The sequence below is a fragment of the Bufo gargarizans genome, chromosome 7 (genome assembly GCF_014858855.1).
Source record: "Bufo gargarizans isolate SCDJY-AF-19 chromosome 7, ASM1485885v1, whole genome shotgun sequence".
NCBI lineage: Eukaryota > Metazoa > Chordata > Amphibia > Anura > Bufonidae > Bufo > Bufo gargarizans.
In genome coordinates this window covers 52,896,514-52,912,617 of record NC_058086.1, presented here as the reverse complement: position 1 = coordinate 52,912,617, position 16,104 = coordinate 52,896,514, and the positions used below count along the sequence as shown (strand labels likewise).

At 45.3% G+C, this 16,104-nt stretch overlaps 1 protein-coding gene across 1 annotated transcript in view; it reads left to right on the top strand.

Annotated features, from left to right (window-relative positions):
• Positions 1-1,155: 1,155 nt before the first annotated feature.
• Positions 1,156-16,104, top strand: part of NRDC (nardilysin convertase) — a 39,193-nt gene continuing 24,244 nt past the window's right edge. Inside the window, exons 1-12 of the mRNA XM_044300897.1 lie at positions 1,156-1,389; positions 3,575-3,806; positions 5,064-5,145; positions 6,595-6,748; positions 7,705-7,778; positions 7,864-7,959; positions 9,099-9,221; positions 9,301-9,358; positions 9,474-9,547; positions 11,050-11,119; positions 12,555-12,632; positions 14,631-14,751. Of these exons, the coding sequence (XP_044156832.1) occupies positions 1,244-1,389; positions 3,575-3,806; positions 5,064-5,145; positions 6,595-6,748; positions 7,705-7,778; positions 7,864-7,959; positions 9,099-9,221; positions 9,301-9,358; positions 9,474-9,547; positions 11,050-11,119; positions 12,555-12,632; positions 14,631-14,751 (1,308 nt within the window). The 5' untranslated portion in view covers positions 1,156-1,243. The remainder of the gene's footprint in view (positions 1,390-3,574; positions 3,807-5,063; positions 5,146-6,594; positions 6,749-7,704; positions 7,779-7,863; positions 7,960-9,098; positions 9,222-9,300; positions 9,359-9,473; positions 9,548-11,049; positions 11,120-12,554; positions 12,633-14,630; positions 14,752-16,104) is intronic.

Genomic DNA, 16,104 nt, shown 5'->3' with positions numbered 1-16,104 from the left:
GATGCAGACCCATGCAACTTGAACGCAATCCAGGAGACGCGGTGCAGACTGAAAACCGGTCCGTGCCTCCGCACCACAAAAAAAAAAGTAGCGCTACAGTCGGATTCAAATTAATGGGTCCGCGATCCGCAGTTAAATCACAATATACAGTTTAAAACATGTCTTTTTAGGGTGGCCTATCACAACCCCTGATCTTACTCCTGTCCATATATTAACCATTTATCATCAGTTCCTGAACCACATCCAAAAGCACTACAGATACCAGCTGGTGATCGGCTCATGCAGCTTTGTATCTGCTCCCCTATTTTCCCGAGATGGCCGGACCATTGTACAAAACATTGTGCCGCCCCTATCTCCTCATAGAGTGTAAGCTCTTGCGAGCAGGGCCCTCATGCCTCTTGCTGTAATTATTGACTTGCTGTGTTATTTATGACTGTTTGTGCATGACCCCCTGAATTGTAAAGCGCTGTATAAATAAAAATGAACATTATATTATTATAGATTTGCATTATTACATTCATAATATTTACCCCCCCCCCCTGTATATTATTTAATCATTTGATGCTATTTGGATTTTAGAAGTTTCTATATTCAGATATGTTTTGCCCTGCTGTGTAAAAGAAAATAAATGAATTGTATGGAGATAAGAACCGTAAGCGTCCTCTTTTACCGTCCTCAAAGTTGGGGGGGGGGGTAAAAATTGGGGATCAATCACATGCTGCCCCAAAATGAGGCGATTGCTGGCTCCCTTGTAAATAAACAGAGGGTCTTTCCAAAAGCTCTCTACTTTGCTAATGGGGAGGATCCAGGGCAGTGGACTACCCCTCTTAGACGTCCCTAGCTCCAGCCTCCAATAAGGCTGTATCCATAAGGTTTATACAGCGTGGACAAGTTCTACCTCCACGACTGCAAACGGTTTACACGCAGCAATTATCGCTACATGTGACCGGACACAACATAAACAAGCGTCTCCTGCTCCGTGCCCCCTCCACTGACACCCACGTGGTCCCCGCAAGTTCTACAAACTTCCTGGATAATTTCACAACCTAGTAACAAAAGTCGCTCTGATTGGTCAACCATAGAGAGCCCCGCCCCTCTCCCGTAGCGTCAGAGCTGGCAGGCTGGCTGAGGGACACGTGATCGCCCCTGTAGTTCCTGATTGGATAAGGCGGTGATCCCGGCTTCTGTGAGGCCTGGAACACCGGGTGGCTGTTATCTGTGTGCCCCGTGTCAACTCTGCGACATGCCCGCAAGAAACCCCCACAAAGCCGTTAGCCCCTGCCAGGCTACCCACGGCAATAACACCGCGAGCAGGGAGGAGCCAGAAGATGGGGGCAACGCCGAGGATTTAGAGATCATTAAGTCTCCCAGTGACCCCAAGAAATACCGGTCAGTATTACTCTTTGTGTGGTCATCGCTCCTGCTCCCTCTGACGTAATTGTTACAACCTTCTGACGTCATGTTGCCTGTCTGCGAAATATACCAGTCCTAATACTGCCTTATCTGACTGCTGCTCCGTCCAGGCACACTTGTGCTTCTTCTGTGATCAATGCTGTACCCTGGGTGATGTGCCAGGTGCTGCCCCCTTCCCTTGCCGGGGTCTTGTGCCAGGTGCTGCCCCCTTCCCTTGCCGGGGTCTTGTGCCAGGTGCTGCCCCCTTCCCTTGCCGGGGTCTTGTGCCAGATGCTGCCCCCTTCCCTTGCCGGGGTCTTGTGCCAGGTGCTGCCCCCTTCCCTTGCCGGGGTCTTGTGCCAGGTGCTGCCCCCTTCCCTTGCCGGGGTCTTGTGCCAGGTGCTGCCCCCTTCCCTTGCCGGGGTCTTGTGCCAGGAGCTGCCCCCTTCCCCTGCCGGGGTCTTGTGCCAGGAGCTGCCCCCTTCCCCTGCCGGGGTCTTGTGCCAGGAGCTGCCCCCTTCCCCTGCCGGGGTCTTGTGCCAGGAGCTGCCCTGTTTTTGCCCTGTGACTTAGTTGCTGCTGCTTCTTTGTGCCTGGTTCTATATGCTCTGTGCCACTTTTCACTGTCATTTCTACAAACTGCATAAATCAATATTACAGTTGACTAGAAGAAACTTTTTATTATATCTGATCAGAGCAGAATGCTGTTTTCTCCCTCTAGCAGCTCACTCCACACCCCTCCCTTGGGCAGCTGTGATCTGACCTTCCAGTGAGATGTCAGCTCTTCATCACAGACTTAGCAGATAATGTTGGTTTAGGAGGGGAAGTGGGGATAAGACACAATCTCCTTAAGATATCTTGCACATTTTCTTCTATTTGCCTGGACTATAAAAGGGTCTTTCCGACATCTTAATACTGATGACCTATCCTCGGGATTGGTCATCAGTATCTGATCGGTGGGGGTCTGACACCCAGGACCCCCACCAATCGGCTGTTTGAGAAGCCACCTGCACATGTGTCGTGGCCTTCTCTCTGCTTTTCCTAAGAGCAGCCCAGTCCCATAGAAGTGAATGGAGCTGATTTGCAATACCAAACATGGCCACTATACAATGTACAGCGCTGTGCTCACTCACAGGAGCACCGTTGCCTTCTAAAACAGCTGATCGTGGGGGTCCCGGTGTTCTACCAAAAATCCTTACTTCGTGAAAATACCTTACCCCTCGTGACTTCTGGGTGTGTGCGCCTCAGCGCAAGCGCACTACCACGGCAAGTGGAAGGTAAAATTACAGGGAGCGCTAACTCACGGACACCGCGCGTGCGCCCTCAAGGGTAAGGACTGTCTTTTCTCCTTACCCTCGCACTGCGCACGCGCGGATTGTGAAATCTCCTTTTGCTCCCAGCACTATCAGCCATACGGGTGGTGGGTGCAGCATATTGGGGGGGCATAACCCTAACCCTTATGAGGGTAAGGAGATTTCACAATCCGCGCGTGCACAGTGTGAGGGTAAGGAAAAAAGACCGTCAGATCTCTTCCTGAGGGCGCACGTGCGGTGTCCGCGAGTCAGCCCCCCCTGTAATTTTTACCTTACCGGTACCGTGGTAGTGCGCTTGCGCTGAGGCACACACCCCCGGAAGTCACGAGGGGTAAGGTATTTTCACGAGTAAGGATTTTTGTTAGAACACCGGGTGTCAGACCCCCACTAATCAGATACTGATGACCTATCCTAGAGACCCCGGGCATTGTAGTCTTCACCAGAAAACAAGTTCAGTAAGGGGTATTCCACATTTATAGCAAAAAAAAACAAAATTTAAAAACTTTGTTTAGTGTTTTTTTTATGTTGCATTCCTCAAACTTTTCAATGTCATTGCTTGGTGTCACTGAGCAGTACCATTTCTGAAGCATCCACACCAAAACTACCTGCACTCGGGAAATGAGAAGTGTGCAAGTAGCCAGAAACTTCTCACAGATGAGAGTTTGTTACTGTTGCAGAGGACGTGTGCTATTGCAGTGTCCATGGACAGCACATGTCCTCAGTGGAAATATCACGGAGACATGCACTACTTTGGTCTGTGATGTGGACCAAACACGCCCATTGGAATCTATGGCTCTGTGAAAAAACACAGATGGCGTCAGTCTTCTTCATTATTCCTGATCTTTTCTTTCCTTACGTTTCCCCTATAGATTTATTCAGCTGGACAATGGTCTCAGAGCGCTGCTTATCTCCGATATGTCTTCCATGGGTCACACTGGCGCTGAATCCTCTGATGATGAAGATGAAGGAGATGATGACGAGGAGGGGGATGAAGAAGAATGGGACTCTGAAAATGAGAGTGAGGAGGAATCTGGAGATGATGAGGAGGAGGATGAAGACAGCCCGTGTGCCAAGGAGAAGACGGGGTGCACTGAAAAGCTGGTATTGTGGACTCTTGCTGAAGGGATTACCCAGTTGTGTACAGGCAGAAGATCGGGAAAAGGGAATTGTTGATACTTAAAGTTGTATTCCGGTTATTGAGTTATCCTTTATCCATAGTATAGGGATAGCTTTTAGATCGGTGTTGTCCTACTGCTGGGATTCCCACTGATCATGAGAGCAGGTACTCCCCAAAGTGAACGCAGCGGCAGGTCAAGCATACGCACTGCCACCCCGTTCATCTCTAAGGGAGTTTTGGACACAGCGCTCAACTGTTTCCAGAACTCCCATAGAGATGAATGGAGCGGCCGTTCGCATGTTGGACCTTTTTGCTCCGTTTGTTTCAGGGGGCTCCCTGGTGTAAGACCCCACCTGATATAATATCCTGTGGATAGGGGATTACTTTTATATGGCCACCCCACACTTTCGATTATCAGTAAACAAACCCACCAATTTTGGTAAAGCAGACCGACTATCTCGTGTGTATGGGGGGCCTATTGACTCTCCACTGACAGATGATTTTGGGGGTAACAAGGATCAGTCAAGTGTGAGCAGGAGATGAGGTGTCTGACAGCAACTTTCTCCTCTCTTGCCATGGAAAACTCATGTATGATTGTCTGAACTGAGCATGCGTGCGTTCCCGTCAGTCGGAAAGAATGGGTGTCGGATGAATTGCTGTTGAAGATGTATGGCCACCTTTAGTACAGTTGGATTTTTGGGGATGTACTGTATTAAAGGGGTTATCCGAGGCTGGAAATGGTCCTCATATGTATTTAGGATCATAATCCCTGACGAGCAGAGAGGAGGCTGAGGCAGCTCTTTAGCTCAGTGTTGTGAAGTAACTTGTCCTCCTGTGTGATTAGGACAGATTTTCTGTGTACTAATTGGACAGTGGCCATTTTGTTTTTTCTAATGATTGCTCCCCATAAAAAAACGAGCCACTATAACTAATGTAAGGTATTTGGGAATATATTTATAATGAACTAATATTTAAGTATTTTCATTTTCTTCCCGGAGAACCCCCTTTTAAATGACTTCTGACTGCCTGCTGCCACCACTAGGGGGATCTAGAAGCTTACTGTACAGGATTAAATACCTGCTACTGTGAGCCAGAATTGGGATCTGTAACCTCTCCTGACACGTCTGTTTTAGTAGATAATTGCAGCCCCATAAAATAGCAGATCTAGGGCATCTTCTCTTAGCTGCATTTTTGGATTCTTTCCCTAGAGACATTATAATCGCTTGTTTATCTCTCCACAGTCTGCAGCCGCCCTCTGCGTTGGAGTGGGAAGTTTTAGCGATCCCGAAGATCTACCTGGATTAGCGCACTTCTTGGAGCACAGTGAGTGTCACAGATTGACAACTGGGAAAAACTGAGCTTAGTGTGGAGTAATAGAGTTTAACCCCTTGATGACATCCACCCTATATGTACTCTTTAAAGATGGCACTTTCACACTGCAGACACCCAGGGATAATGTCTGTGATGAGCGATAATGCTGATCTCAAACATTTAACCCCTCAGATGCCGTGGTCAAATGTGACAACGGCATCTGAGTACTGAAAATCGGAGAGCAAGAGCAGGAACGGCTTACAAGGCTACCACAGCTATGTTCCTATGGAGACTCTGCTTGTGACATGGCTCCATAGGAACACCGCAAATTACGCATAGATGTCAATGGTAATTCATTGGAGTCTATAAGAGAAGCGATCTGATGATCGCATGCTCAAGTTCCCTAGGGGAACTTTTAAAAAATGTAAACAAAAATAAAAATTATAAAAAGAATCCCACTTTCCGTAAAATAATATTAAATAACATTAAAAAAAGTTATAAAAAATTGTCTACCTATCCCTAAAATATTAATAAATAAACATAATAGGCAAAGCCGCATCCCCAAATGCCTGTGCTAATAAATTGTAAAAATATGGCATAATGAAAAAAAAATATATCAAAATGGCCAATTCGCCATTTTTTTTCGGCATTTCATCTCCACAAACAAATTTAACAAAAAGTGATCAAAAAGCTATATATGCCCCAAAGTGGTATCACTGAAAAGTACAGACCGCCCTGCAAAAATGAGCCCTTATACAGCCCTGTAGACGTAAAGATAAAAAAGTTAGAGGTCAGAATATGGCAATGCAATGAAAAGCTTTTTACCAAAGTTTTTTTTTTTTTTTTAAGTGTTAAAACACAAGAGAAACTTTACACGTGTCATCTTTGTAATTGTACTAACCCAGAGAATGAAAGTAACGGGCAGTTTTACAGCATAGAAAACTCTGTTTAAAAAAAATAAAAAAATTGTGGTGTGTGTTTTTAAAATTTACCCCAATTCCACCACATTCTGGACTCTTCCCCCCCCCCCCCCCCCCCAGCTTCCTATTACATTGTATGCAATATTAAAGGGGGCATTGTCATTGCAGAGAGAGCTGAGCCCTTTGCTCATTTGCATATATAAAAACTTCATTTTTCTCAGCAATGTGGGATTATATGAACATGGGACCAACACGGATGGCTTCAGCTGCCAAGTGCACATGTAACAGGCCAGCCAGTTTCATGGCTGCAAATCTGCTGACGGATGCCCTTTTAATGGTGACATTAGAAAGTGCAACTTGCCCGGCAAAAAACAAGCCCTCAGACGGAAAAATAAAGAAGGTTTGGCTTTGGGAAGGCCGAGAGTGAAAACGCAAAATGGAAAATTGCCACGTCCTCAAAGGGTTAAAGTCTATGCAACATTAAAAGTCTACCGAAACTGATGATAACCTGTTACCATGTCTGCATGTGCGTCTCTTACAGTGGTGTTCATGGGCAGTGAAAAGTACCCAGATGAGAATGGCTTTGATGCTTTTCTTAAGAAACACGGGGGCAGCGATAACGCCTCCACAGACTGCGAGCGCACTATTTTCCAGTTTGATGTGCAGAGAAAGCATTTCAAGGAGGCCCTGGACCGGTAAGACGTTAGCTGTGAGCTTCTATATATACTAAGAATATGCGATCCACTGCTAGGGACTGATAGCCATCTTCTCCTTGCAAGGGGCAGGAAGCCCTCCGTCTGTGCAGGTGGTAATGCTTCATCTACACAGACACGTCGCTGTTTGGACGCTACCTAGCAAGGTACACGTGGCGTAAAACACGTGTTGGAAAAGCCAACATGTTTTTGTCATGGAATTCGTGGCAAAAACCTAAGGTGCAGATTTATCTCTATTCAGTGGGGCTGATCTGCGTGTGGCTTTCCACAAGGATTTTGCACAGATTAAACGTCCTGAAGGTGGATGGTCCCGTCTTGAGCGGATTTGAAATCCATACGTAAAAATAACCCTTTTAGTAAGTGGAGTTTTAATATGGCCATATGCATTAGAGGAAAAAATTGCCCGAAGCCACGGACTTCAGAGCCATCTGCTGATTACATAATGTATATATGGACCTCCTGACGGCAGATGCTGATGGGATAGAAGGATTGGTCATGTTGGATTTCAGCATGCCCAGTCTTCTCTTCTTGCGGAGCTGCATTACTGAGCCCCGTAGCAGCTTGTCCCTCCATCTTTGCACCAACAATGGTCTGGCTTATTCTACAGCAGTGACACTACAAGTCCTAGGCCTTCCCATACTGCACTGGGTTCTCGACAGCAGGTGCTCCATGTTTCCGGTTATTGAGTGAAACTGTCAGCAGGCAGCTTGGCGCTTGTTCATGTTACCCTCTTGCACATTGCCATTCTCTACTGTTGGACAACTCTCCTCCTTTTAGTAGGAGCAAAAGAGGCAGAAAAAGCTCTTCATGTAGGAAAGGACCCTGCCATATCCAGAATCCGTGCCTGTAGGATGGCGTGGGGGCATCACTCTCCATGCTCAGTTTTTTTTGTCTTCTGTAATATCATGTGCCTGACCTATGCTCTGCTGTCCTCTCAGGTGGGCTCAGTTCTTTGTCTCCCCGCTGATGGTCAGTGATGCCATAGACCGGGAAGTGCAAGCTGTGGATAGTGGTAAGTCTGATCTTTCCTTCTTGCTGCAGATTCTACTTCTTTTTTTTTTCCCTCCTGTGAATTTTGCCATCTGATAATATTGCAGAATATGAGCTCGCCCGACCCTCTGATTCCAACCGCAAGGAGATGCTTTTTGGAAGTCTGGCAAAACCCGGTCATCCAATGAGAAAGTTTTTCTGGGGTGAGTTCTTTAAAAGTTAGACCATTTAGGCAAAAAGTTTTGTATAGTTGTAGACACCTTGAGCAGTTCACACGGGCACACATCTCCCTTATGACACCAGTTTCTGCTGTTTTGGGCATAAAGTTCAGAAAGTCTGATGGATCTCAGATCTGCCTGTTTAGTACATAACCAGCTCCTCGTAAAAGAATAGAAGCTTTGCAGCAGGTTTCATACTGCAGAGGTAGTTAAAGGGGTTGTCTGAGATAAAAAAAAAAAAATAGTTCTCAGCCAATGAACAGGAGTGGCACTGTTTTTGGGACGTCCATTTAAAGGGCTTTTGCACTCAGAAACGTGGACCTAAAACCGTCTTGCTTGAGACATGAGCCCTTGACAGCTTAAAGGGGTTGTCCGCCCATTAGTGCCGGTGACGTCACCGGGCTCCCTGCTGGGCAGAGGCTTCCCATAGTGAGATCAGGTATGTCACCAGATCTGCTGAAAAAGCCCTTGCCCTGCGTCATTCAGCACAGGGCAAAGGGGGAGCATGAAATGCTCTAATGCTCAACTCAGAGGGGCTGCCTGGGTAAAGAAGGGGTTATGTTTGGGTTCAACTTTAACAACTCCTTTAAAATCATGGTCTTGGTCCCATCAGCCTCCATTCCTGCATCCTCGAGAAAATTGCACTAATATGCAAATAAGTCCCTAGGAGCAACGAGGGCGGTGCCGTTCTGCCTTGAGGCTCCGCTCGCTCCTCTTCATACTGCACCTCCACCGCTAACACTGACAGGCCAGGCAGTGAAAACATATTCACGCCTGGCCCTAAAGTCTCAAAAGAGCATGTTCGGCACATTAAAGGGATGCAGACAGATGGGCAATCTCCATCAAGTTACAATTGGCAGTACACATGCTGCTATTGTACGTATAAAACGTTGTTTTCCTGCCTGTTGGATTAGGCTCTGTTTACCTCTGCATTGTGGCCTCCATTTTATAATGGCGCAGCCAAGCTGTAACTGATCCACTGCACAATGGAACCAGCGATGCTCGAGGGATCCCAACACATGCAGCACCCCATTTGTCTAAAGCAACGGAATCTGCAATGGAGCCATCTTGTAAGCACGCTGTGTAGCTGCTGCTTCTGCATGGATGTCTTGTTAATTTTGCAGGAAATGCTCAGACATTGAAATATGAACCTAAAGAGAAGAACATTGACACCCACGTCCGGCTGAGGGAGTTTTACCAGACGTACTACTCTGCCCACTACATGACCCTGGCAGTACAGTCTAATGGTATGGATGCATGCCGCAGACCTAAACCTTGTAGATAGTTGCAATAATCCTGGTACTCACTGTCTTCTGATCTCTGCAGAAACGCTCGATACACTGGAAGAATGGGTAAAGGAGATTTTTAGCGAGATTCCAAATAAGTAAGTTATGAGAGAGGTATCTTCATTTTACTGTATGAGATGCATCTGCTGCTGCTCTAAATCTTAAATTTTTTTGCAGTCCTAACTAAATGATTTTATTTTTTTCTTTCCATAGTGGTTTGCAAAAACCTGAATTTAGCCACCTAAGTGACCCCTTTGACACCCCAGGGTTTAACTCGCTTCACAGAGGTTTGTATTATGAACATGGTAGCCTCCCATCTGGTTTATTAGTATTGTTGCCTTTCACCTTCATGGCTTCTAATAGGGCTTTCTTGAAACCACTCTTGAACTGCTGCTATTTATTAAAGGCTATGTACACCTTTTGGAGCATTTTTCTGTTTTTTTAGGATTGCATTTTACTCATTTGGGGCTAAAAATCATTTTTTCATTTGGTCTTTATAAAAAATATTGAGCCATTCTGTCACAAAGGGTTAATTGTTTTTCTAGCTGTGTGAATATCGTTTTTTTCCAATTGGTCCTTATTAAAAATGTTGAACCACTGTCTCTGTGCAGCCTTGAGATTCTCTAGTAGCAGGATCTGAGTTTTCAGTGTTCAGTCAGGCAGCCCAGCTGACGGTTCCTTATCTCTGACCTAATTATAGCTCAGTTCTTATCTTACTGATAATAATGTGGCTTAAATAAGTGTTTATGACCTTTTTAGTAATTCAGAGATGAGGTTTATTAGATGACCGGCACAAAGTGAAAGTAAAAAGTATGTTTAATTTGAGTACAAATAAAATGCACTAATAATAAAATATTGCCCCCAAAGGTGTACATGGCCTTTAAAGGGGTAGGTAGTGTCACGAAGACGACCCCTGTCTATATGGCCTGTAGGGCATATGGATGTCGTAGAGGGGCATGTCCTGCCTGACATCCTTCTGAGCCGGAATGGAGTGCTGTGTTGGACTCGAGCAGTCAGTGTATTACCTGAGTGTCAGTTCATCTGAAGACTGTCATGTAATTCTGCAATGGTTGTTGGCTGCCCAGCTTTTTGCAGGTGGTGCCACAAGTGAGAGGTCATTAGTTAGTAATTTGCTTTTTTTTTTTTTTTTTTATCTCTGTGATGAACTTGTGATTGTGCTAGTGATCAAGTAGTGCCCTGTTCCAGAGTGGGTGAGTGGTGGTCATTCTAAAGTACATGCTCAGACCTACAGCATTGTACAGCTGATCAGGTGCTGTGTCATTGTCCTTTTAAAGTGTATCTGTCCCTTCATAACACTTTTTATCATTTCATCGTGGGGGTCTGGCTGCTGAAACCCCCACTGATCACTGAAACAAAGGGGCAGAAGCGTTAAGCTTAAGGGATATTCCCATCGCCAGGATATGCCCCCATTGTCTGATAGGTGCGGGCCCTACCTCTGGGACCTGCACCTACATTGAGAACGGATCCCTGAAAGTTGGGGGGGGGGGTGCACTGCACATGCTCAGCCGCCCTCCATTCATTTCTATGGGGCGCAGAAAATAGCCGAGCACTGGCTCGGCTATTTCCGTCGGGCCCCATAGAAATGAATGGGAGCGGTGGCCGCACAAGTGCTGTGCGCTCCTATTTACTTCAATGGGGAGAGTACTTGGCGGTAAAACAATAGGAACTGGAGGTTTTGATGATGGTCTGTGTAACATTCACTATTTGTATTACATGATAACCTACAGACTCTCCATGTATTAAAGCATCATCTCCTTTATTCTTGTAGTTGTCCCCATTAAGAAGGTTCATGCTCTCACTATAACTTGGGCTCTTCCACCCCAGGAAAAGTTTTACAAGTAAGTGTCCATTCAGTACTCCCCGGGTGTTTTATTCTCATTTTTGGCATTGGAGTTTGTCATTAGTGGCCATCTTCAAGCCTTCCTCAAACACTGCAGTTTCTTAATAAAAAATAAAATAAAAATATATATATATATATATACCAGATCCAAATAGAAAAGCATTTTCAATTTTTTTTTTTTTTTAGGACCCAGTCCTTGCCTTGGGTGCATCAAGACTACAGTGTATGAGGCATAGGCTTGCATGGGCAAACTTTAAAAGGGTTGTCCACCTTTTACTAAAGGCTATTTTCACATCAGCGTTTTGCATTTCGGTTTTGAGACCCGGCAAAGGATCTCAAAACCGGGGCAAAACGCTTCCATTTTGTCCCCGTTTATTGTCAATGGGGACAAAACGGAACAAACCAGATCAGGATGCATTCCGGTCCAGTTTATTAAATATTTTTTTTTTTTTACCAGACCCAAAACCACTGCAAGCTGTGGTCTGTGAAACTGAACAAACCGTATCCGGCATATCAATGTAAGTCAGTGGTGCCGGATCTGTTGTTTTCAGTAACAAAACCCCCAGACCTGGCACCCATGGACTTACAATGATTTTCGTACTGAATCCGGTTCATTCAGTTTCTATTAAATAATACCTGATCCGGACTAAACTGATTTGTCCAGATGTCTTAAGTGAAATGGAAGCATTTTATTCAGGTTTTGAGATCCTGTGCCGGATCTCAAAGCCTGAATAATAAACGCTGATGATGTGACAGTAGCCCATCATAAGGATAGACCATCACTAACTGATCGTCGGGGGTCTGACACCCTGCACACCCACCCATCTGTTCAGGTGTAGCTCCGTACACAACACAGTCGGCTGTGTAGTGGTGAGTTCATTACTACAGCGCTGTGTCCGCTGCACAGATGACAGAGCTCCATAGTCCTGACACCAGCTTCCGGCGGCAGAGCTACACCCGGACAGCTGACCAGCTGGGATGTAGCGTGTCGGACCACTGCTGATCAGCTGTCCTGAGGATAGGCCATCACTTAGTAAAACCTAGACAGCCCTTTAAATCATCTGCTGAGCTAGGCAGATTTGACATTCGGGAGTCGATGGGAATGCTGGGTGACGTGCAGCTGGGGAGGTGACATGGATGTTGCATTGGTTATAACCCATCTTTTCCACAGTAAAAATAATTCTGTTCTAGTTAAAATGTCTGATTCGAATATTTAACAACTTGACAGAAGGAGAGACCCCAAAGGCTTGGCTACTGCAATATCTTCCCTCATAGTGAATGTGAATGGCATATGCCTAAATGTTGGGACCCCCCCCCCCCCCCCCCCCCCAAAATCTGATATATTTGACCTATCCTGAGGGTAGGTCATCAATATTAAAAAGCCCGGACAACCCCTTTAAGAGTTCTGCTAATATATTGTAATCTATTTCAAGGGTGAAGCCTCTTCACTATATATCGTGGCTCATAGGACATGAGGGTAAAGGCAGTATCCTGTCCCTGCTGCGCAAGAAGTAAGTCCAGTACACCTTTTGAACACTATTTTACAGAATATATTTTATGTTTGATATTGTCAAAGTTGAGTATGTTTGGTGCTTTATCTTGTACTGATCCTGAGGCTGCATTTTACTTCAGAGCTGCGTTTCCAGATCTGCAGTTCATATTTGGAAATGGTCAATTAACTGCTTGTCAGTCATCAGTCTAAGGGTATGTTCACGTGGTACCGAAACACTGTGCATTTGCATTTTACAGTACCAGCAAACAAACTGGGGAAAAAAAATCTGCAGCATAAATTAACCATTTATGCTATGGATTTCCACCCTGGATGTCACCCTTTGCAAATGCACAGTGTGAAGTCTGCAGCAAAATCCACACGTAAATTGCCATTTTCCACAGCAGATCATGTACCTTTACGGTATGTTTACATCCAGCAGATTTGTTGCAGTCCTCATTTACATGCTGCACGGTACATGGATGCATGATACGAGGAATGGGGTCTTCAGTTGCAAACATTTCTGAAACAGATCTGCCATTTGTCAAAATATGTGAATTGCTTATCTCCTTGTAATTTCTGGCTACTGCTCCTCAGCCCTCTTTTAGGGTACTTTCACACTTGCGTTGTTTGATTCCGGCAGGCAGTTCCGTTGCCTGAACTGACTGCCTGATCAGGCAAACTGTATGCAAACGGATGTCATTTTTTCTGACTGATCAGTCAGAAAAATGCATTGCAATACCGGATCCGTTTTTCCGGTGTCATCAGGCAAAACGGATCCGTTTTATTTTTTTTTTTTTTCATTTTTAAAGGTCTGCGCATGCGCAGACCGGAAGGACGGATCCGGCATTCCGGTATTTTGAATGCCGGATCCGGCACTAATACATTCCTATGGAAAAAAATGCCGGATCCGGCATTCAGGCAAGTCTTCAGTTTTTTTCGCCGGAGATAAAACCGTAGCATGCTACAGTTTTCTCTTTTGCCTGATCAGTCAAAACGACTGAACTGAAGACATCCTGATGCAAACTGAACGGATTACTCTCCATTCAGAATGCATGGGGATATGCCTGATCAGTTATTTTCCGGTATAGAGCCCCTGTGACGGAACTCTATGCCGGAAAAGAAAAACGCAAGTGTGAAAGTACCCTTACTGGAATGGGAGCTGAGCTGCAGGACCCTGACAATGGTGGCTGCCCAAAACAGCTGATCGGCGGGGGGTGCAGGGTATTGGAGCCCCATCGATCTGATGTTGTTGACCGAGGCCAGCAATGTTCTAAGCATCAGAAAATTACTTTAAAGGTTATGAACACATTATGAGGAAAAACATTTTATAATTGCATTTTACTCATTTTGGGCTAAAAATATTTTTTTTTTTTATTGGTCTTTTAAAAAAATGTTCAGCAGGGTTTGTCATAAAGGGTTACATTTTTAGCCTAGCTGTGAGCATCTTACTTTCACTTTGAGCCATCATCTGAGGGCTGTATATATAACTCATAACCACTTGCTGATAAGAATATGGCTTAAATAAGATAAGCTATTGAGCTACAATGAGTGTTTATGAGGTCAGGAGATCAGAGATAAGGAGCTGTCGGCTTAGCTCCTTGCCAGCAAACAGTATGAGCCCAGAGCCTGGTACTAGCGCATCTCTTGGCTATTCAGAGAAAGGGGCTGACCTTTCTTTTTTTTTTTTTTTTTTTTTTTTTTTTATAAAGACCAATTGGAAAAAATTTATGTTTAGCCCAAAGTGGGTACAATGCATAAATAAAAAAAAATTCTCCCAAAGGTGTCCGTAGCCTTTAATTTTGGATACTGGGTTGAGCTGTAGGGGTTATGCCCTGAAGTTTGGATGCATCACCCTTACTCCTGCATGTAGGCACTACTTTTGCTCTTCATTAAGCATTTCGGCTCCTTTCTGTGCATCTGGTTCTGGTTCATTGCACTATTTTATATGGTCTCTTAATGTCAGTCAGTGGATGTTTTTAGATTTGCTGTAACACTGGACTCTGGTTTCCTCTCCCAGGTGCTGGGCGCTCGCACTGTTTGGAGGGAACAGTGAGACTGGCTTTGAGCAGAACACCACATACTCTGTCTTCAGTATTTCCATCACTCTGACAGATACAGGATACGAACACTTTTATGAGGTATGAAAAATTAAGCAAATTGCAAGAACTTCTGATCTGTAGAAACAAGGGCTTCTCTTTAGGCCTCCTCCTCTCCTTCATGCTGCACAGTACCTAAGAGTTCCTGGGCTAATACTAGCAGCAATCGCACCAGGCTGCACGTGACCATGCTGTCCCTGTGAAGACGTCACCTTGCCTCCGCAGAATGAGTGTACATGTGTGAGTGTCCTTAGGTAAAGCCTGTGGACACCTTCTGGGTCATTTTTTTTTTTTTTGGTTTTGTGATTTGCCTTTTACTCATTTTGGGCTAATTGTTTTTAAAAAAATTTCCATTTTGGTCTTTATTAAAAATATTTTGCCGTTTTTGAGATACAAGGGTTAAAAATCTGTCTCGTCAGCTGACCTGAAACCTTATCTCTTATCTCCTGACCTCATAAACACTCATTATAGCTAAAGTCTTATCAAACTGATAAGAGTATGGCTTAAAGGGGTATACCGGCTGGTTGAAGATATCCCCTATCCACAGGTCCTACAGCTGGGACCCCAACCAATCACAAGAATCGGGGCCCTGTACCCCCTGCAACCCCCTGAAATGAACAGAGTGGGCTCTCCATTAATTTCTATGGTAGTTTTGGAGATGGTCGAGTACAGCCTTCGGCTATCTCCGGAATTGCCATACAAATGAATGGAGCGGCAGCGCACATGTGCGACCGGCTGTTCCGTTCATTTCAGGGGGGCTGCAGGGAATATGGAGCCCCCATTCTCATGATTGGTGGGGGTCTCAGCAGTAGGACCCCCCCCCCCCCCACCAATCGAATAGTTATCTCCTATCCCTTGGCTAAGGATAACTTCAGCCAACTGGAATGCCACTTTAAATGAGTGTTGGAGGTCAGAGATAAGGCTTCACGTGAGCCGTTGATGGGACTGAAAAGTGATACTCTGCAAACAGATTTTTAAAGGGATTGTCCGGGCTTAATATTGCTGACCTATCGTCAGGATAGGTCATCAACATCAGAACGGCGGGGGTCCAACACCCGGCACCCCCGGCGATCAGCTGTATGAGGAGATGGTGCGCAGTGTGCACGTGCCGTCTCCCTTCTCTCTTCCTGTTCACCGCTGCTTTGCCATAGACAGCAGCGGTGAACAGGATGAGAGAAGGCATGCGTCGGACCCCCGCCGATCTGACACTATCCAATCAGTGTTGCCACTGTCGGACAATGTAGGTACACCCGCCAACTGGTAATGCCCATCTGGACCTTCACTGCCGACTGACGGTAATTAATTCATAATAATAGAGGAATGGCACATGATAGAGTCATAAGAATAGATGCTCCAGAATCACTATTACATGGGAGATTCACATAGTCACTAAAA